The sequence below is a fragment of the Struthio camelus genome, chromosome 3, assembly GCF_040807025.1.
Source record: "Struthio camelus isolate bStrCam1 chromosome 3, bStrCam1.hap1, whole genome shotgun sequence".
In the NCBI taxonomy this organism is placed as follows: domain Eukaryota; kingdom Metazoa; phylum Chordata; class Aves; order Struthioniformes; family Struthionidae; genus Struthio; species Struthio camelus.
The window spans coordinates 84,540,523-84,562,222 of NC_090944.1; the positions used below are offsets into that span (position 1 = coordinate 84,540,523).

The 21,700-nt window shown below is 40.0% G+C and overlaps 1 protein-coding gene across 8 annotated transcripts in view; it reads right to left on the bottom strand.

Annotated features, from left to right (window-relative positions):
• Positions 1-21,700, bottom strand: part of UTRN (utrophin) — a 402,533-nt gene that overhangs the window by 256,185 nt on the left and 124,648 nt on the right. For 6 of the 8 annotated variants that reach the window (XM_068938835.1, XM_068938836.1, XM_068938837.1 and 3 more), the window contains 11 exons: positions 21,253-21,414; positions 20,768-20,896; positions 20,150-20,323; positions 19,309-19,464; positions 17,778-17,948; positions 15,688-15,867; positions 12,329-12,457; positions 12,022-12,192; positions 11,229-11,378; positions 6,958-7,095; positions 5,945-6,097 (listed from right to left, as the gene is read on the bottom strand). In XM_068938835.1, the coding sequence (XP_068794936.1) occupies positions 5,945-6,097; positions 6,958-7,095; positions 11,229-11,378; positions 12,022-12,192; positions 12,329-12,457; positions 15,688-15,867; positions 17,778-17,948; positions 19,309-19,464; positions 20,150-20,323; positions 20,768-20,896; positions 21,253-21,414 (1,713 nt within the window). The remainder of the gene's footprint in view (positions 1-5,944; positions 6,098-6,957; positions 7,096-11,228; positions 11,379-12,021; positions 12,193-12,328; positions 12,458-15,687; positions 15,868-17,777; positions 17,949-19,308; positions 19,465-20,149; positions 20,324-20,767; positions 20,897-21,252; positions 21,415-21,700) is intronic. The other 2 variants (XM_068938841.1, XM_068938840.1) reach the window with 1 other exon arrangement.

Here is a 21,700-nt window from a genome sequence, read left to right on the forward strand (position 1 = left end):
ACGTTAGCAGATAAGAGAGAAAGAACAGTAATTTAATGCAGCTTTTTCTTCGATTATATATGCTGCACTAGATCTGACAAACGCACTGTGCAGCTTGCTTTAAGAAGCTATACTGTTGCCATGCCTGGCAAAGGTAGCAGGGAGAGACAGGTGAAGCAGACACTCCACAGACTGAAGAGAGTTTCTTCCTGAAAAGTCTTCTTGTCTGACAGGATCCTGTTACCATCTCTGAAAACAGCACAGTTTTTAAAAGCAACAATAAAAAGTAAACCCACCTCCAACTACTGAAGAATTCACACCACATCTGACCCAGTCACTGCCCTGTACTCAGCGAATCTGAGTTATCAGCAAGACAGAGTGACAGAGGTACTCTTCTTTTTGTATGACTTACTAAAAGCAGTGGCTGAGAATATACGTGAAGGTGTTAAGATTAAATGCATGTTCACAGTATAAATCAGCCAGTGCGTTCTACTTTGAAATTAGTTTGGGCTGCGGACACATGCGGACAGCTAGCACAGCTGATAACCAGGAAATTATTAAGCCCCCCTAACAAAGCTGTTTGCAAGCACCTTTCTATATCTTCATCTTCCACATGTTTCTGAGCATTTCAAATATGTCATTCAAATTAACTGGAATCTAAATACATAGCACGTGCAGTTCAAAAGCAAAAAGCATTGCAGCAAAAAATCAACTGAACTGATTTCACCATTCAGGCCTTCATTTCATGCATTGAGCACTCCTAAAGGGTTTTTTTTTTTTTTTTAAAAGGTATAGTCATCGCCCTGTAACTGAAAATAGGGACACAGTTGTACTTCCACGAGACCTTTACCACAAAATATACTGTGCTTGAGTCATTCATTGCACACCAAAGAAATATGATATATACGCACATAAGTATCAAACAGAGTCTAACGAAATCAAGTATTGCATACAGAAACACAAACACCTAAAAATAATCAGCATTAACTTCTGATTCAGCACCACTACAGCAAGCAAGCTGCAATAAAAATCATCCACTACCACATGTGCTTTAGTTATGAGTCTAGCATCAGGCTCCCTGATGCCCTCCAAACAAACATTTTCTTGATGTGCCATCTATATATTTTGCCAGCTTTCATCACCGAAACTTGGACCAAAAGCCCAAGGCTCAGACACTGCTGTGATTCTCCTGTAGAAGGAGAGGCCCTAGTTCCAAATATATCATGCAAAGTGCACGCAATGGAAAACACCTTTTCCCGCAGCAGCACAGATAGTGTTGGACAAGACTGGGTTAGAACAAACACCAGCATGTCTGTTGCAGCTCAGCAGCTTGCAATGTCTTCACAAAGTGTTTTTTCTAATACTCCAATATGCCAGAACACTCATTCGCACACAGGCAGCAGTCCAGAATCTGGACTTCACCCAAATAAATAGGTCTTGGGAGTTATTTTATTATTCTATTTCATACACGTTGCTTCACCCACTCCTTATGAAAAAACTCACAGGAAGTTTAAACAGCACCTGCTAGCGTGCAAACTGGCTTTCCACTTGTTGCCAATACTGAAATACATTGAAACTTTGCTTTGTCAATAGCACCATAGCGGGCCAGGTTGCTGCTCTTCAAAGCAATGAATTCCTTGTGATGCTGTTCTAGCCCCAATGCAGCTCCTGCAGAGCACACCTAATTACTAATTTGCTCCAGCTGCCTCCAGTCATTGAAATGCTATTTCCTCCTTTCGCAACCCTTCTTCTCAGGCTGAACATATGGAAGTGTTGTAAGCACGTTTTACTGCCTTATTACAGCTGAGTTAAGTGTTCAGCTGTTCTTTACCTTTCATTGCAGGCTGGCAGCTTCTGAAACACAACATAAACATGACCAGTGGAGGAGCAGAAATTTTTGACACAGTAGTGTCTCCTGCAATGCGTACACCTCAACCTCATAGAACCTGGCACTTTTTAAAACATAAGAAAGCAAAACTTGATGCTTGTAAGCACCCACAAATAAAGAGTTAATCAAGGATTATTCATGAGAAAATCTGACTGGATCACCTAACAGCCTTGCTCTATTTTAATTTTATTGAGGAGAGAGCAGGTAAATTTGCTTTCTCCTTCCAAAAAAAATCCTAGGAAAAAGTAGGACTGGGGAATATTCAGTTGCAAGTGCACATTCTAAAAACAGGAACTCTCAACTAATGCTGCTAGAAATAGTTTTATTTCAGTAGCCAAATAAAAAAATCCACTCTCTCCCATCTAGTCTGACCTGCAATTCAGCATTTGATTTCAGGTTTTCCTTCTCCTTTCCCAGTTTATACTTATATTTTACACATTTTGAAGCAAAACCTAAGAAACAAAGATTCAACTCAGGCAGACATTCTAACTTCATTTTAAGTACATTTTTGAAGATACTGTCCTAAAATTTAGATGAAATTTCATCGTTTACCCTACAATTTTAAGAAAAATTTTAACCAAAAGTGTTTATCCAATCTAATCTCAGACCATCACACATTAGTTGTGCTGTTTACAAATAATTTTGGTTCAAAAATGCCCACATTTTAAGCTATCGCTTGCTCCTTCTCTCTCAATACTCAAAGTATTTCCTAACCAGATTTCTAGAAAAAACTTTTCCAAAGCCAAAATCTCATGTCCAATTTTCTGTTCTTCTGTGTTAATGCAGTTAGTAAGCAATCTATTTGAGAACATAATTAATGGTTCATAATCCAAGTAATCCATAACTTTCCCAACAAGAAGCATAACAGACAAATAAACATGTTTTCTTTGCTAGGGGAATAATACTTTAAGAGCCTTCAAGATGATGTCTCCTGTTCCAGTGCATAAGAAAAATAGCACTGTGTGCAGGAGCATATTCACTCACCATCTGCAAAATGATAATTTTCACATCAAAACAGTTTCCTAAAATCAGGGAGAAGTCTCTCAGGAACCTAAGTCAACTAATTACTTCTGCAATTTAATTTTTCCTTCCCTTCATTCCCAGCTAAGTCAGATCAGAGCAATTTAAATAAATACTAAAGCAATGTTAGAAAAGAAAGAACTCAAGGAGATCCACTACATCACTACAAACTTCTGATGCAGGCTTTGCAACCCATGCAATAGCTAGAAAAGTAAAGATTATTCAAAAAGTACCTGCAAAGTGGAACAGTTACCAATATTTCAAACACACCTAACTTCATAATCCCCAGAAGTATACACGATCCGGAACATTCCTCATCTGCCTACTTGTAGCAAACGCATATATGGATATGTAGGATCTTTAAGCACCATAAACAAGTCCTCTCCTCCGCACTCATTTATGAAAAAAAAATAATAATAATAATAATATTACACAAAATCTTAATTGAAAATCTTCAGCAGCCAAACTGGGGAGAAGAATTCATTCCTTGCCAGTTTTGTTCACTTCAAATGCTAGCGTCTCCTCCCGTGCTCCCCATGCCTTCCTTACATAAAGGTGAGGTGTTGAGCCAGCTATACACCAGCAGGCCAGGATTTCACTTAATGTTTCTCAGCCACAAGATGACATGAGTAGGAAGCACTGCAATTTGCTTTTTGGCAGCCTGGGATCCCTGCGGATACTTCCACGGCTTCCTCTTCCCCATCATTCATTAGATATCCCTACTGACCAAACTCAATTTGAGGGGCGGGGAAGGGGAGGCAGTCCTTCAGGCACCGCTTAGAAGGTTAAAAACTGGGAGGGGGTGTCATTTTAAGGAAATTTAGCATTCTTCCTAGTGATATAGGGGAATCAGGCTGTTGGCTCTAGAGGAATTCTTGAGCAATTGGGTCCATCCAAAACAATCTCTCCTTTTGCAGGGGCAGGGGAGGAGCAGCACCTCCGAGCACAAGCATTCAAGATCATTTAGTAAAGCAGACGAGAGAACAAGCCACAAAAGTAAAATAAGGTCATCTGAGGGACACTGGCTTACTCCCCAAATATTAGAAGACTGGAGGTGCAGATACACGAAGCAAAAGCAGCAGTTTCAGAGTTTCACAGCAGTAACAAAAACTGCTCTGATCTCTTTCTGAAAACTCAGCTGATTCAGCCAGATTGGAAACTACATCTGAAGGCGTAAGGATGTTTTTACGCAGCATAACTGATGCTGAGCAATGATAACATTTCTCCACCTACAGCCTTGTAATTGCTATTATAATCCAATGTACACAGTATTTTCCATTCAGTGCCCAGACACCAAGATGCAATAATTTAGGATTTGCATTATCCAGCAACATCAGGGATTAGCTGCAGGACTCAATATCATTAAACAAAAAGGACTTTACAGGAAGTAAGGAAAGATCAGTTAACCTGCAGTGAGATCATTCCAGAAGTATTATTCCCATAGTAAAGAAAACATGTTTATTTGTCTATTATGCTTTTTGGGGAAAAGTTACGGATTACTTATGGATTACAGGAGGGCCAGTCTATGGCACAACTTGTTCGCACCTGTGAACAAAGAACCATTCAGGTGCACTTTTCTTCTTTTTAAGCTGGTGATTGAGTCACTCTAAGCAGCTGATGGTCACACAAAAAACTGAATTAGGTTGTTTTACTTTAAATATATATGGATCCACCAACCAAACTTCAACCAAATTTCCTGGCGTCAGTCAGGTCCCAAGGAGATCATGTGCAAGTATCACAATGAACAAGCAGGAGCAACTACTGGAGACCCGACACATCAGTTAGATGTAAGGTGAGTAATCAGACCCTGTGGCCATCTCTGCTGGCCAGCTGTCTCCCAAGCTGTACATGGGAAGCTTACAATTAAAAAAAGTCTCTCTAAAGAGAAGGTTAAAGAAGGTTCATTTTGATAGCTGGCGCTGAACAGTCAATGTGACTGAGGAGAGCAGACTGTCTGCTACAGGTCTATGGCTGTCATTGGCAGCTGAAGTAATGTAGCACGGCAGCTGTGAATGAAGAGCATCACATTAGTTTTTCGCAGTGCATGGGTCTCACTAGGAGCCAGAGCATTCCACATTCCACCCCTGCCTCCCGATTAATTGGTCCCAAGTTAAAAAGTAATCATAAAGAGATTGATTGGTTTAATTACAAAGCTTCAAAACCAGAAACTAAGAAGTACTTGACAGATTGCCTAACCCTAAGCTTGTCCAAGAAATTACTTACTGTTTCACAAGATTCCTCGCTTTTATTGCTTAAAATATTAAAGTAATTACCATGCAGCCAAAGTATTTTGCAGGATGGAAGTGAGAAATTAAATAAAATATATATATATATTAAAAAGAATGGAATGTATCTGTATCATCAGCAACTAAGACATACAGCTTTCAGGGCAAATTCTGGGCGACTTTTATCAGACCCTGACATTCTAATAAATCAGTTGTGAAATTCAGTTCGTTCCTTCCCGCCCCCCCATACACGCACACTATGACACATAACTCAGAAATACTTCAACTTTGTATTTTTTAAATTAATCTTTCTTATGTACAGTAATATTAAACACACGTGGGTAAGCAGCTGAGGCAGTGAAAGGAAGCATTAGAATAGTTAAGATGTCTTACCCTTACCATAGGATCCAGAGACACCGAGTTTGGGGCTCAAACCAGGCTTTTAATCATACCTGCACCAATTCGAAACTGAATCATGCTATTCAGGCCAGGGGCACTGAAAAAAAACTGAGCATAATCCCTGTGTGCACAACTGACAACAGAAGCTGCCCTTATTCAACCATACTGCCCAGACCACAGTCCAGGGCTCGAGCTTGATGGCTGGGATCTTTTGGACCTATGACTACTATGTAGAAATCCCAAACCGGTATATGCAGTTCATTTCCAAATGAAAAATTAATGCAGTCACTTTGAAGACACTTCTTCCCAAGGAAGTATCAAAAGAACAGCCAAAAGCCCTAATATATCCATCTCTCAAACTCATATATAACCTTCATTCCATTTGCTTTATGAGAAGAAAATAAAAGGTAATAATAATAAAAATCTCATTTACCTGTAGTTTTTGTTCATCTTCCAGTCCTTGCAGCCCTGAGAAACTGTGCTCGGCCTCATCTAGCCATTTAATTAGACTATCATGTTCCTTCTTATACTGTGAAAACACTGGAGAGAGTTCCACCACCTGCCTCCTTTGAAATGACCTACACTCCTACAACCCAATGTATTAGGAAAATACAGTATGAGGAGAGAGAATTAACGTAGAGATAGATAGGTCTTATTTGTTCGAAAAAACAAAAATATCTGAGGGATTCACTTGAAGAAGCAAATTCCAAAACATGCAATGATAGAAGCCATTTAAGAAAAAAAGAACGTCTATTCCTCTATCTACAGCAAGCGTATCAAAATAGTTACAAAGGCCAATCTAATAGTTTTACCCTGCCTTTGAGCAGCACCTCATCTTTCCAGCTTGAATACAAATCGTATAGGTGAAGTGAAAGAAGTAGAGGATATGGATCCCCTTTGTTCTTCACAAACATATTAAATATAGCATGTGTATGGAAGCACCACAACATACCAGAGTTAGCAATTGTTGATAACACCCGCTATAAAAGATGAGGGGAATTCATCACAAGACTCGCATTCATTTCTACCTCTCCTGCCAAGAATTCCATGCATATGTTCGCACATGTGTCTGAGCAGCCACTGTTCCACATCCCTGTATGCCTGAGATAAAGCTTTGCAGGAAGACTGGTAAAGACGAAGTGAAGCAAATGCCCAATTATCTGCACTCACATGTTTAGTAAATACACATAGGTAGCTTTCTGTGAAGTGTTGAAAAGGACTTTAGAACAAATAAATTTTAAAAAGAATGGAATGACAGAATTCATATTTTGGAACTGCAGAGATTCAAAGAGTCAGAATGTGCATATGCCTATTTTACTTTTCCTAGAGAATTTTATAAGCTAAAGAAAGTCATACACAGATTGTAAATGGGCTACTAAAAGAAAGACTGTATCAGGAATGAGGTGTAACTAAAAATTTCCATAATAATTTCAAAATTAATCATACCTGTACATTGTTGTACTTAGTCTGCAGAAGCAACAGCTGTATGCGGATCTTCTCTCTCCTACTGTCCTCCATAGGCTGCTGTAACAGCTGCCCTCCTCTCTGTAATACCTCTTCAATCTGAGCTCTTTCTTGATCCAGCTACAATTACAAGAGTCTGTAGTCATCTACAGAAAGCTCAGCTATGGTTTCCAAAATGAATTTATCACTGCCCAGATGTTATTTATTAATAACAACAGTACCAAAAAGGTTTTTTTTAATCCAAATGTCAACTAAATAAATTCAAGCAGAGACATTCTTCTCCTCCAAAACTACCAAACCCTAAAATCCTCCTCAGTCATTCTATAAAATTCACAAAGAGAGGCCCTGAAGGAAGCTCACTCGGACAGGCAGCAGCAGCCATCCACAACAGGAGCGTACTATGACTTCAGCTCCATTTATGACTTCTAAATTATTCAAAATACTCCTCGAGAATAATAAAATGTAAAAGTAGACCAGCAAGAAAGTAATAAAATGGTACAACATGTTGTAGAAACACAAGTTCTACAACAATTGGTTGTCCCCTGGAGGGCTTTTAAAAATTATTTTGTGTAATATATATACTATTTTCAGTAGACTTTTACAGTTTTAGACTCAGTTTTACAGTTTATTCAGCTTATACATAAAAAGGCAGACAAGATAACCTAGAAGGACTTTACCAAAGCTGGTAGCCAATACGTCTATTGTGGTCAAGATGCAAACAAAAGTATGTGAGTTTTATACAGGTGAATAGCAGAGCCCAGATTAGAATCTGTAAAAACACAAATTTTAATCCAAGTTCCCATCTCCATGAGCCATATTACAGTATTCTTATTTGCACCTCATCTCACAAACAGTACCATCACATTGAGCTGATCTATGTACTGTGATTCAATATCTAATATTAATTAAAATTTAGATTTAAAAAAAAAGATGTCTACACAAGACACCAGATTAGAGGACTAAAATAACTGTCAACTACACAGTAAAATCTCAGCTGTATTAAGTAATCATTGCAATAGAAGACAGCTGAATACCAAAAGAAAATGATTTGTACTCTATTATTTTTACAGGAACAATACCTTACAAACAGCTGCTTTAAGTAGAAGGAGAGAAGAGGAATGAAAACCAAAGCTCCCTACGTATGGCAGTTTTTATAAAACCATGATCACAGAATCACAGAATTGTTTAGGTTGGAAGGGACCTCTGGAGATCATCTAGTCCAACCTCCCTGCTCAAGCAGGGTCACCTAGAACATATTGCCCAGGATCACATCCAGATGGGTTTTGAATATCTCCAGGGAAGGAGACTCCACAACCTCCCCGGGCAACCTGCTCCAGTGCTCTGTCACCCTCACAGTGAAGAAGTTTTTTCTCAGGTTCAGATGGAACTTCCTGTGGTTCAGTTTCTGCCCATTGCCTCTTGTCCTGTCGCTGGGCACCACGGAGAAGAGTCTGCCCCATCCTCTCGACATATCCCTTTCAGATACTTGTACACGTTGATGAGATCCCCTCTCAGTCTTCTCTTCTCCAGGCTCAACAGGCCCAGCTCCCACAGCCTTTCTTCACAGGAGAGATGCTCCAGTCCCCTCTTCCTCTTTGTAGCCCTCCGCTGGACTCTCTCCAGTAGGGCCATGCCTCTCTTGTACTGGGGAGCCCGCAGCTGGACACAGTATTCCAGGTGAGGCCTCCCCAGGGCTGAGGAGAGGGGCAGCATCACCTCCCTCCACCTGCTGGCAACACTCTGCCTAATGCACCCCAGGAGACCCTTGGCCTTCTTGGCCACAAGGGCACACTGCTGGCTCATGCTCAACTCGTTGTCCACCAGCACTCCCAGGTCCTTCTCTGCAGAGCTACTTTCCAGCAGGTCAACCCTCAGCCTGTCCTGGGGCATGGAGTTATTCCTCCCCAGGTGCAGGACCCTGCCCTTGCCTTTGTTGAACTTCAGGAGGTGCCTCTCCACCCAGCTCTCCAGCCTGTCCAGGTCCCTCTGAATGGCAGCACAGCCTTCTGGTGTGTTAGCCTCTCCCTCCAGTTTAGTATCATCAGCAAACTTGCTGAGGGTGCACTCTGTCCCTTCCTCCAGGTCATTGATGAATATATTGAACAAGACTGGACCCAGGACTGACCCCTGGGGGACACCGCTAGCTACAGGCCTCCAACCAGACTCTGTGCCACTGACCACAACCCTCTGAGCTCTGCCATCCAGCCAGTTCTCAATCCACCTCACTGTCCACTCATCCAATCCACACTTCCTGAGTTTCCCTACAAGGATGTGAGGGGAGACAGTGTCCAAAGCCTTGCTGAAGTCCGGGGAGACAACATCCACTGCTCTCCCCTCCTCTACCCAGCCAGTCATCCCATCACAGAAGGCTATCAGGTTGGTCAAGCATGATTTCCCTGTGGTGAATCCATGCTGACTACTCCTGATCACCTTCTTGTCCTCCACATGCTTAGTGAGGACCTCCAGGAGGAGCTTCTCCATCACCTTTCCCGGGATTCAGGTGAGGCTGACAGGTCTGTAGTTTCCTGGCTCCTCCTTCTTGCCCTTTTTGAAGACTGGCGTGACATTGGCTTTCTTCCAGTCCTCAGGCACCTCTCCTATCTCCAGGACCTTTCCAAGATGATGGAGAGTGGCCTAGCAATGACATCCACCAGTTCCCTCAGCACTCGGGGGTGCATCCTGTCAGGGCCCATGGAATTGTGGATGTCAAGTTTGGACAAAAGATCTCTAACCCGATCCTCCTCCACCAAGGGAGAGTCTTCCTTTCTCCAGACTTCCTCTCTTGTCCCCAGGATTTGGCATTCCTGAGGACTGGCCTTAGCAGTGAAGACTGAGGCAAAGGCAGCATTCAATAACTCTGCCTTCTCTGTATCCTTTGTTACCAGGGCACCCACCCCATTCAGCAGCGGGCCCACATTTTCCCTAGTCTTCCTTTTGCTATTGATGTATTTGAAGAGCCCCTTCTTGTTGTCCTTGACATCCCTTGCCAGGTAGAATTCCAACTGGGCCTTAGCCTTCCTTGTCACATCCCTGCACACTCTGACAACGTCCCTGTATTCCTCCCAAGTGGCCTGTCCCCTTTTCCACATTCTGTAGACTTCCTTCTTCTGCTGGAGTCTTGCCGGGAGTTCCTTGCTCATCCAGGCAGGTCTCCTGCCCGCTTTGCTCAACTTCTTCCTCAGAGGGGTGCACCGATCTTGAGCCTGGAATTGGTGATGCTTGAATATTAACCAGCTCTCCTGGACCCCTCCCTTCCTTCTAGGGCCCTACCCCATGAGATTCCTCCAAGTAGGTCCCTGAAGAGGCCAAAGTTTGCTCTCCTGCAGTCCAGCGTTGCGATCCCACTCATTGCCCTGCTCCCTCCTCGCAGGATCCTGAACTCCACCATCTCATGGTCATTGCAGCCAAGGCTGCCTCCAACCTTCACATCTCCAACTAGACCTTCTTTGTTCGTTAGTACAAGGTCTAGCAATGCACCTCTCCTCATTGGCGTCTCCACCACCTGGGTCCAGAAATTATCCTCAGTGCTCTGCAGGAGCCTCTTTGACTGTTTGTGCCTAGCTGTGCTGTCTTCCCAGCAGATGTGAGGGTGGTTGAAGTCTCCCATGAGAACCAGGGCCTGTGATCGTGAGGCTACTTCCAGCTGTCTGTAGAAGGCCTCATCAACAACTTCCTCCTGATCAGGTGGCCTGTAGTAAACCCCCACAACAGTGTCGCCCATGTTACCCTGCCCTTTAATCCTTACCCATAGGCTCTCCACTTGCTCTTCATCCATCCCGAGGCAGAGCTCCATACATTCTAGTTGCTCCCTCACATAAAGAGCAACTCCACCACCTCGCCTTCCTAAAAAGCACGTAGCCATCCATGACAGCATCCCAGTCACGTGAACTATCCCACCATGTCTCTGTAACCGCAATGAGATCACGGCCCTGAGACCGCACACAGATCTCTAACTCTTCCTGTTTATTCCCCATGCTGCGTGCATTGGTGTACAGGCATTTCAGAGATGAACATATAGACTGAAACAGTACTGGTTACCACTTGGCACCAGCCAAGGAGAGGAAGCAACTATGGGAAAAGCATGCAGAAATTGTGCAATATTTCCAGTAGCCTAGAAATTCCCTTCATTTTTGATTCCTAGCTTAAAATAATTTTCTCAAAAGAATTTCCTCTGGAAGTGAAGAGAAATGTGACATTGAACTGAACACAAAAGAAAGATTTAGCCAGTTTTCTTTCTTGCAGGACTCACAAACCTTTTCATCTTCTTCACTCAACTCCAGATGCTTTTCCACAACCTTTAGCATGTTCTGTATGTCACTCTCAAATTTGTCCAGGTCTGGAAAAGCCATCCTAACTTCACGGGGCTCTAACATGACAGGAAGTCGTTCTTGTCCTACAAGCATCTGCAAAACAAAATAAAAAGTTTTTCAAAATGAGAATTTAGTCTGAGATGTCATACACATTTCAATGGAGTATTGGTTTCAATTGTTAACATTCCAGTTTGTAGGGACACTGGATATCTGTATAATAAAACTGCAAGAGTTGTTTGATATAACACTGAAAGTTAGCTTAGACAAAGCGTTGATAGGTACTGCCAAGTTTCTACCTTCAAACCCCGATCTCTACATATTGGCCTTAAAACAAAAAGGAAAAACAAAACCAATCAAACGATCTCCAGTCACATTAGCTTAAGGTGTTTGGTCTGATGTTCAATAAATATGTATTGCAATATTACATTTTTCTCAACCTGGATAACAGCCAATTATTTGTAAACTTTCCTTTGCAACTCGAGGCAGCACCTGCTGCTTAGGTAACTTCAGAATACAATTCTCAAAAATGAGTCAATCCATTTTTAGTATATAAAGTTCTACTACTAATTCAGGATCGAAAACAATAAAATGCTGTCTTAACATATAAGGATCACACAGAATCACAGAATCGTTTAGGTTGGAAGGGACCTCTGGAGATCATCTCTGTCCCCAAAGCTATTTTTCCTTATTTTGGTATAGATATCCCAGGCATATTTTGTGGCTCTCTTCTCCTCACCTTGGCACTTTTGATGTGCTGAGAGACCTTCTCAAAGTTACGGTTTAGTTCTGCCAGCTTGGGTTCAACAAGTTCACGACATGACATCCCTCGACCATTCATAAGGATAACGGCCTGATCACGCACATTATATACTCGCAGACTAACATCATCTAATTCAGACGTTAAACGCTAAGAAGTGGAAGAAAAAGCAAATGGTTATGTTATGGAAGGGGGGCAGGGGTAAAGTAAAGTAAACCTGACTTGATTTTGTTTAGAATACAAAAGTGGTCATTTAACAACTTCCTCCTTAAAAAACACTTCCTACCTTCACAGTTTCTTCCTTTTTGCTTGCTGGCTTTTTCTCAATCTCATCCAGCAAGGCTTCAGCCTGATACAGCCAAGTACTTATGTGGGCAACATTTTCATCAAAGATCTCCAGTTGGCTCTGATGATTCTGGAAAAGGATTGGGGGTGGGGGGAAGGTGCCTCTATGTGAGAAAAAAAACCCCTGCTTTTAACATTCTGAGTAAAAAGGGGAACAATGGAATAGAAAGCATTACGGATATACCTTGGGAAGAAATAACGAAAATTATATTGTACGTTTCACCATCAATAAATATTTACAAGATTTCAATTTTCACTCTAGATCCTTCAATATTTTGTTCCTAAATAACAGGGAGGGGAAACAAAGAAGTAACTGACACCGCTTGTCCAATAAATTACAGCTAGCCAATGTATTACAGCATTACCATCAGACCACAGCAACTCTCTTGTATTTTTTGTTTGCCTTTTTCTCTTGTTTCTGTAAAAAAAAAACTCATCAAAACATGCACCAAAATCAGAGAAGATCAGTAGCTAGCTTTTCAAAAGAAACAGAGAAACCATCTGTACTCACAGTCAATTTAACAAAAAGCATTCACAGAACATACTGTTTTCTAGTTATTACTAGCAGATACAACAGTACCCATTATGTATGGGTGGTTTTTCTGGGGGAATATACCAAACCCACAAATTACAATTATATTTTACTTATTCCACTAAAATATTTCTTCCTTTTAACAAAAACATCCACATTATAGACACATTAACTAGGTCTGCTTTCATATCATGTCAAAAATTGTAAGGTTATGTGTTACCAACAGAAATAATACATTATTCTCTCTACCTGATACAGGGAAATTCCAAAACTCTCACACAGAGAAGGTATTAACAAAAAAACCAATAATATATAAAAAAAAAAAAAGTGCCTTAATAGGGCTAGAAGAATTCAGAAACAGAAATGAGGAAATAAAGAAAATAAAGCCTAGGAAAAAAAAAAGAAAGAAAAAAAAGAACAAATGAATTTTGCTTTGCTTTTTCTATTATACCTAAGTTAACGGTAGAAATAGAATGAAAGACATAACACAAAAAGGTGAAGTTAGAACTTGAAGATTAATTTGCAAGAATGCTGTCCACATGTGAAACTTGATCAGCTTGGGAAAAAAATGAATAAAGGTAGAAAGCTGAAGTAGCAGCTATATTTAGCTAACAAAGTGACACAGCTATCAAAAAAGGAGGTACAGCCATAGGATACACGACCAGAGAGACTTCAGATAGTTGTAGAGGCAGTTCCGTTAGCACCTCCATGAAAGGGCATCAGGACGACTACGGCACATTTCTGGTTATCCATACTGACAACAGATGGAGCAGAGCTATCAGATTTAGAGAACTACCAGGATGATCACTTGAGCACAGATCTTATTACACAAATAAAGAATTGCTCTGCTTTGCTTTTTTAGCTTAACAAACCAAAAGAAGGCGAAGAAGGGGAAAGAGGTAGGCTGATTGCTCTCTATATCAACATCAAGAAATTTTTATCCTCACCTACAGAAAGAACAACTTAATATAACAGAAAAAGTCAGTGCAAGAACAAATACTTATAACCAGAATGGTTTTAATTGTGGAACAGTCTTAGAGCACTTACAAACAAGGGTAAAGCTGACTATTCCTAAAATGGACATCACCAGATTATGAAATTGCTTACATGATCTGCAAAAGGAAATGGGTGGGATAACACAGGGCTCATCTTCTAGGTTTACATTGAAGTTTCTGCAGCTTCAGCCCATATCAGCAGCTTCTGATGGTGGAATATCATAACTACTTCAACAATGAAGAAATACCCTAAGTATATGGAAAACATCAGTTTGATACCAGTATCAATTGAAGTTCGTTTCATGTTTGTTTAGCAAAACTTACAGCCTTATGCTGTAATATGCTCAGTCTTCCATTTACTCAGCCAAACCGACGCTGTTGGCCTCAAGTCACAGTTAGCATATGCTTCAACACTTGAACACTGTCCAATACAGCAATAGGCTGACAGTCCCAAGTGCTTTGCTGAACAGGACTAGGAAGTTATCAAATGTCCATTAAATAGCCATTGTGTGGGCCATGAGGAAGGCTATCGACACAGAAAAATGCTCTGTTTATGTGCGAACTGGCACAGAGGATTCTTCCAGGCTGAATAAGGAGAAGCAACCCCATGGAAACTAATCTTTTTGGGCTAGTTCCTTTTATTTTTTACTCTGAAATAAAAATTTCATGAGCTTATAAGAAGTTGCAGATTATGTCAACATGAGATCCAACTTCTGAGCTCTTGGTTAACCTGCTACTGAAAGAAATAACGCCTCCATAATGCGTTTTTTTTCTTTTTTTCTTTTTTTTAATTTTGCAGAGTCAGTGATTACCAAGTAACGACTAAACCCCCTCCTAGCAGTTGTCTGAACTTGTGTTACAAGCCATAATCCATCCAGGCTGTGTGTAATGCTAAATGCTTTTTCAGGATAATTTAGGAAGTGACTTCTATGCAATAGGTTTGGGAGAACAGTAGAAAATAGGCAGCAGCAGTTAAAAACTAAACGTTAACAACCAGACAAACAAGGCTAGCGCTACTGGTATAGCTAAAGGGAAAGCAATAAAACATTAACAGGCACGAGGGAAAAGGAGATACACTTGCAACTAAGGACAAAAGATTAAAATGTAATGTGATGACATAAAAAGGGAGGGGGAAAGGGAAAGGTGAGGAGGTTAAAGTGACAGATAAGAAAGGTGCTCACTGAATGTATTCTGGATTTTCTTGAAGGGGGAAGAGAGATGACACATGCACATGGAAAAGAGGAAGTCACACCACAGAGTCTAGGGAGTGTAAGAACCCAGAAGAGTCCTAGCACTGAAGCCAGGAGAGGGAGAGGAAAAAATAATAATAATAATAAAGACAACAGAAAATAAAATTAAACTAACAGTTTTATTTTCTACAATTAGGCAGGTTATTTCTCTCTCGGTCAAGTTAACTGCCTGCTTGCGATATTTACATAGTTTCATCACTGCAGCATCCAGGTGGGAGTTTTTATCTCCTATGCACTGAGCACTACCCACTACTACTACTGAGCACACAATAGTGTGTACTGATGCCTATTAGCAAGCATGAAACACTCATAGAACAATTTCTCACCTTCCTCATTTCACATATCCTCGCAACTCAACTCTCCATCTACATAGCAACCATAAATCCATTCTACATTCCTTAAAGTATGTGAGGCACCATGGAAGCTTCACATCATGGAAAAGTAAGCCAAATAAAAGCCGCAGCTCCTCCAAGGCTGAGGAGGGAGAACTACCCTGAATGTTTTTGTCACGAACGCAACTCACCAACAAGGTGTCACACCAGTCTTCGGTCCAGGTTCGAACTCTGCTCCAGCCAGCATTAAGGACGCAAAGCTTCTCCTCCAGGGAAGTCTCACTCCCTTCCACCAAAGCCTGGAGCGCGGTACAGCTTTCCGTGATGCTCTTCAGGTCAGCTTTCCTTCTCTCCAGCTCTCTCAGCACATTCTGAAACAAGAGGAACCATTAACAGCACACTGCAAATTGCTCTAGATCACAAACCCAAAGGAGCCAGATTTTATTTCCATGGGAAATAAATAGTGCAACAGATGATCTTCCCAGGAGAAAATCCAAGGTAAGTAAAATCAGCTTCTATTTATACTCGCTCTCAGTAGACATAAATTTCTCTTTCTAAAAGCATAATGCAGGTAAGTGTCCTGAACAACACAGCTTGAGACCTTTTTGTTTTGTTGATTTACACCATCTTCACAGTCCCTATTCGTTACATAAGTATTTTAAGCAAATACATCAGACTATAGGTGTCGTTTTAAGAAGTCCTTTATCACAGTCAGGTGCCACAGAGATTTCGATTATCAGAGATGCTTTGCATTTGTCCATACCTTCCCCCGTTGATGCACTCTTATAGTTGGAAATAATGAGAAAAGTGGTAGGCCGAGCCTGAATGCTTTTGAAAACACCCAACACCTGTTACCGGGTATGTTTGATTTGCTTACTAGATATTACAAAAGCACAATTGTTATATTAGCTGTGCTTACATATGCAGGGAAGGATATTTAGCTCAAGTATTTTTTTCTAAGTCATCTCTAATTCAAAAAGTTTTATTTATCTAGAAAAGTGACCTTCTGTGCAGGAATGCATGCTTAACATAGAATTCAAATAACACACTATCTCTTGAATATTAGTAATTGATTATCACATGGAAAATAAAATCTCTTGTGATTCAAGATCAATGATAACCATTGATACTACCTGACCCTTTAAAAAGCTCTTTGATATCAATAACTGCATTCTTCCACACACCATACAAGCACAAATAGTGTCTGGAGCTCCTTGAACATCCTGTTATCCATTAAGTAAATAATTCATTAACTGCAATATCTTAGAGAGAGTAATACTCAAGTTACTACATTTCAGACTTGCCTCTGGAAAACCTCATGACAGGAAGGACATCTTTATATGTAACGTAAAGGGTTTGGCCTCCTGGTGGTGCAGTATAACAGTTCACGAATTATTTGCATTGCTTACAAAGGTATAGTGAATATGCTTAAGTAACTATTTATGTGCCCATTTGGAAAGAAATTTCAGGGAGACTACCAGGGCAGAAGCGTAGTGTTAATAATTTTTAAGTCAGAGTGAACTAGGTGAGAATAGCTTATAATCAGATAATCGTTTAATTTTGTATGCTTTGTTGTTTTATTAATATTGTACATGCTACTGCAAAAGAAAAAAGGTAACAGAAAACAGAGACTGGAAAGATCAGTACTGCTGCAGTGTATCAACTGACACTTGCTGCTAACTGCAACTATTACATGCACAAGTTTCCACAGTGTGAGCAAATATGCACTTTGCTTTAGAATAATTAGAACACATTCTTCTACTTCTATGAAAAGCTCCAAATTAAAGATAAAAAATAAAATAAGGAACCATTGGAGCTCTGTTTTGCAGACTCACAATTTTGAAGACAAAGTAGATTGTTTCAATGAAAAGTTACAAACTCCCCTTTTCATTAAAAAGTTAATACAGTTTCAGTTCACGCTACTAATAGAATTTTTGATATAGCAGAAAATTATATTTACTGAGAATTAATAAAATTGTACCTATGAACTCTGTTAGAGATACAGTCAGTTACTGAGATATCTATTAATACCAAATATGCAGTAATATCTTTAGTATTTCACTGGTCCTTCAAGTTTCTGAATTAAGATGCCTGAGATGAAACAGAGTAGCTTCAATGAAGTACTGCATGTGATCTACTGAAAATACTAAAATTTCATCATGCAAGATATTTTGGAAGAACCTACAGGGATTTAAATTCACAGTCTCTTCCAGATAGCTTTACCTTAATGTTAAAAAATGAAAATATTAATTTATTCTATATATTTTTAAAGCATACTCACCTTAGCCCAGGCAATTTCTGAATCCAGATCAGAAAGCAAACTCTCTGAAGTGGACTTTTGCACTAGCTCAGCCTCAGTGGCAGCTAGCCACTCTGACAAAGAGGCAGTCTCTTTCTTCATTTTGCGTGCCAGCTGGGATGCTCTTTCGAGGTCTTGTTTCCCTTCTGTCACCTACAAAAAGAGACAACAGAAATTGATTTAAAATAAATTAATTAATTAATAAATAAAAACACTAGCCAGCTAAAATATCTACTCAAGTAGATTAAAAACCTGGTATTCTAAAACTATCTTGTACTAGGGAAGAACCCTGAAAAGAAAAATTGGTTATAAAATAGAGTATTTAGAACTAGAATAATTTTAAATTAAGACTCACTAAAAAGAGACATAGACGCATACATGCCAATTATTTATACTTAGTAACTATCACCAATTTAAATTACATCCATTATGAGCCTTAAACTAAAAGGACATGGAATCCAGTCAGTTACTGTTATGTATATAAAATTCAGTTTCTTTTGGTGTATTTTAACAGACCTCATAGCAGGAAGATGTAAAGAAAAAATTTCACTGAAAATCTAGTCTGCCCTTGAAAAGATGTCAGTAAAGAGAACACAGAATTTCATGTTTGTTGCAGTATAATCAATTCTATCTCACACTGACTACACAATTAGTCTGGTCTAACTTGAGCATGGACTTGAGAATTAATCCAACCATGAAAGTCAGAATCAACTGATATTTCCAAAAATTATCCTCCACCTTAGTGTTTGCATGTATTTATTCAAAATAATACACTCTTTGTAAAAAATAAAATTCAGACACACATACACAATCATAACATTATACCACAACCAACTTTACCTTTCTGTCTCCGCAATTTTTTGTCTGCATGCTTTATGAGCTATAGATATACAGGTTCCACTGGAATCCACACCTTTTTGAATGCTCTCCACTTTATAACAATAAAACGTTTCCTAGGGCCCATTTCAAGATACTCTTACAACGTCATTTGGCCACTTCACAGCTTCACTCACAAAACACTTAATAACCTTGAGTCTGCTTGGACTTCTGTCTCAATTTAGGTATTGGAGGGGAGGGGGAGCGTAAACCCTTGTAGGGGGGATTTAATTATGTAACTTGGATAAATAATTATTCTATTACTAAGAAAATTATCCAAACTCATATTTAATGCAATTCTTGGGAAATGTAGGGTTACCCGCATTTTCAAATTTCACACCGAGGACAACTTGGCATCAGGGAAGCAGTTTTAAATTCGTTCACAGACAACATGAAAATGCTACAGCGCACAAACACTACCTTCAAGGCCACCTATCTTCAAGAACACGCTGTGATCACAGGCATCTTGCATAGCTGCAAGACTGCTATGCACAGTCTCTAACCTCTGAACTGATTGATCCTGGATACAGCAACTAGCCTACACAGTATCAGCTGCAGAATCAGAAACTTAAACAGCACCTGACATTAAAATAATAAAGAAGGGAATTTTTATGCACATATATATAATTTCTCTCACCTGTGCCCCCAAGTCATTGTAAAGAAATTTCAGTGCTGTTAGTTGTTCATCCATTCCTTTGGGATTATCTGTCTGTTGTTTCTGTACAATTTGCCTTCCTGTCTTGATTACAGTTTCAACCTCCAATTTCACCTCACTGAGGGTTTTATAGAGCTTCTAAAAAACAAATATTTATATTAGTGATTACTTCATAGTTCACAGTTCAGATTTTCCTATTTTGCTTGATTTGGGGGCCTACAAGGCACCTGATGCTTAGCATGCACTTGAGTTCTGAGCTGTGGATCAAGAGCAAAGCAAAACAGGCAACAGTGGGTAATGAGAAAAATACCTGCCAAGTAGACTTCAGTATCCTGATGTTCCATATTTTATTCTATTTTAAAATGTTTATAACAACATATAAATTTTATCCCAATAGTTTAGCAGTGTTTGCTCCATAACATCACAACAGTTGTCAGTGCTGACCCTGTGATTTGTGCTTGATCTTACGTGCAGTATTTTAGCAAAACAAATACGAAGAACCAAGCAAACTTGCCCCTAGAGCAATGCTTTTCCATAACATAACGATGAGCCAGAGAGATGAATTTTTATAAAATCGGCTGCTGCATCCCATATGTCTTGTGATTAACAATCCATTACTTTTATAGTCACATTCTCATCCAAAAGCATTACAGGCTTTTAATTAGCAACTGTCCTGTTAGTGTTTTGTGACAAGTTATAACAGTGTTTCCTTTTCCATCTGGACTTAAAACTAAGCAAAAATTTCCTGAGGAGAGAAAACTTAGACAGAATCACACAAGAAAAAAACAACCCCAAACTTGAGTTGAGAACACTGCATACTTACCATGCATTTGTCCAAATGAGCTTGGATTACATCTGGGTCAGTATCCTTCACATCCAAGACATGAAGTTCTGCTTTTACACCATCCAACACCCTCTTGCAATCCAACATGCGCTGCTCAAAATTGGCTGGTTTCTGGAAAAGCTGGTATTTTGTAGATACTTCCCGGAGTTTTCTCTGTTTTAATGAATATTATGTTAAAAGTTTGTTTTAAATTAGTATCTGCACTTTGGAAAATAAAAAAATTGAAAGCACCTGCACTCAGATTCTATTTTATCTCTCACGCCACCACAATTCAGTACTCATTTCACTCCGCTTATGGTGCAACAAAGCTGTAATTCTGCATCATACACTTTCAAAGTATCCATTCTAGTAAAATAAAGAGTCTTTCTGACTTTCAGCACTTCACCCACGATACTGATGGATTTCAGCTTCCTTAGGTAATTTATCTAGTGCTGCTTGCTTCCTAACGAAAGGATGAATGTGTGCATGCTATTTGTTTTCAAGATTCAGTTGACCACACCAAACAATGTACAGGCTGACAATAGCAGTGTGTAATTGAAAACACTGACATTTAAGTTCTTAAAACTTAAATTCTTAGTATGACTTGAGTGTTTTCACCTGCAAAGCATCCAGCTGAGTTCCACCACGGGGAGATCTGCACTCAGGGGAAGCAGGAGGGAAAGAGCGAGCATTTCTCTTGAGCTCCTCTAACGTGGATTCATGAGCTGCAATCTCAGCCTGAATTTTCTGCCATGTCAGAAAAATAGAGGAAAGGGAAAAAAAAAGTTACATAGTCTTGCACGGAGGGAAGAAGAGTTTAGTTACTACTTATTACCCAGCAGAAGTAAATTTGCTGTGTAAAACCAAACACTACCAGGTTTATTTGAAGTACACTAGCTCCAGCGACAGCTTGCTAAACTGAAAGCCATTGAGATGGTTATTCAGTACATCCTTCTTAAAACAGGTGAACAATTCAGGTTACCGAAGATGTCACCTAGCACGTCAGTGTAGGATTGAAAGGGAGCATTCATAATTAGATCTAGGCTGAGCAATGTCAAGAGACATTTCAAAATGCTTTGCAGTGAAAAGCTCTACTGCGTTACCTGGGCCTCCTGGGGCATCTGAAAGGCATCTACCCTATCAGTCAGGTAAGACGTCAGCTGTCTGTCCAGCTCTGCTAAATTTTCTTGCAAGACCTGCAGCATGTGGTCAGTTTCCCGCATAGTCTGAAGCTGCTGTTCCAAGGTGATCTGCCGGCTCACCGCCTGAGCAGGACAGAAAGGTAACATGAGATAGAGCAGTTGTTCAGTAAAAAGAATATGAAAGTCTTTCTCAAAACAAGGTGGAAGTGCAGGGGAACCTACACCATAAGGACTGTCTAGAAAAAGAGCAAAAGCAAGCCCCAAAGGTAGCACTTTTGAAGCCTCCTGTGGGATGTATTCCAGTAACTGATAATAAACAAACAGGGAAGAGAGCGCTGCTGCTACATCTGAGATGCTGAAGACAAGTCTTTCTCTTATCACTTCAGTCAACAGGAAGAAAGTATCCTAT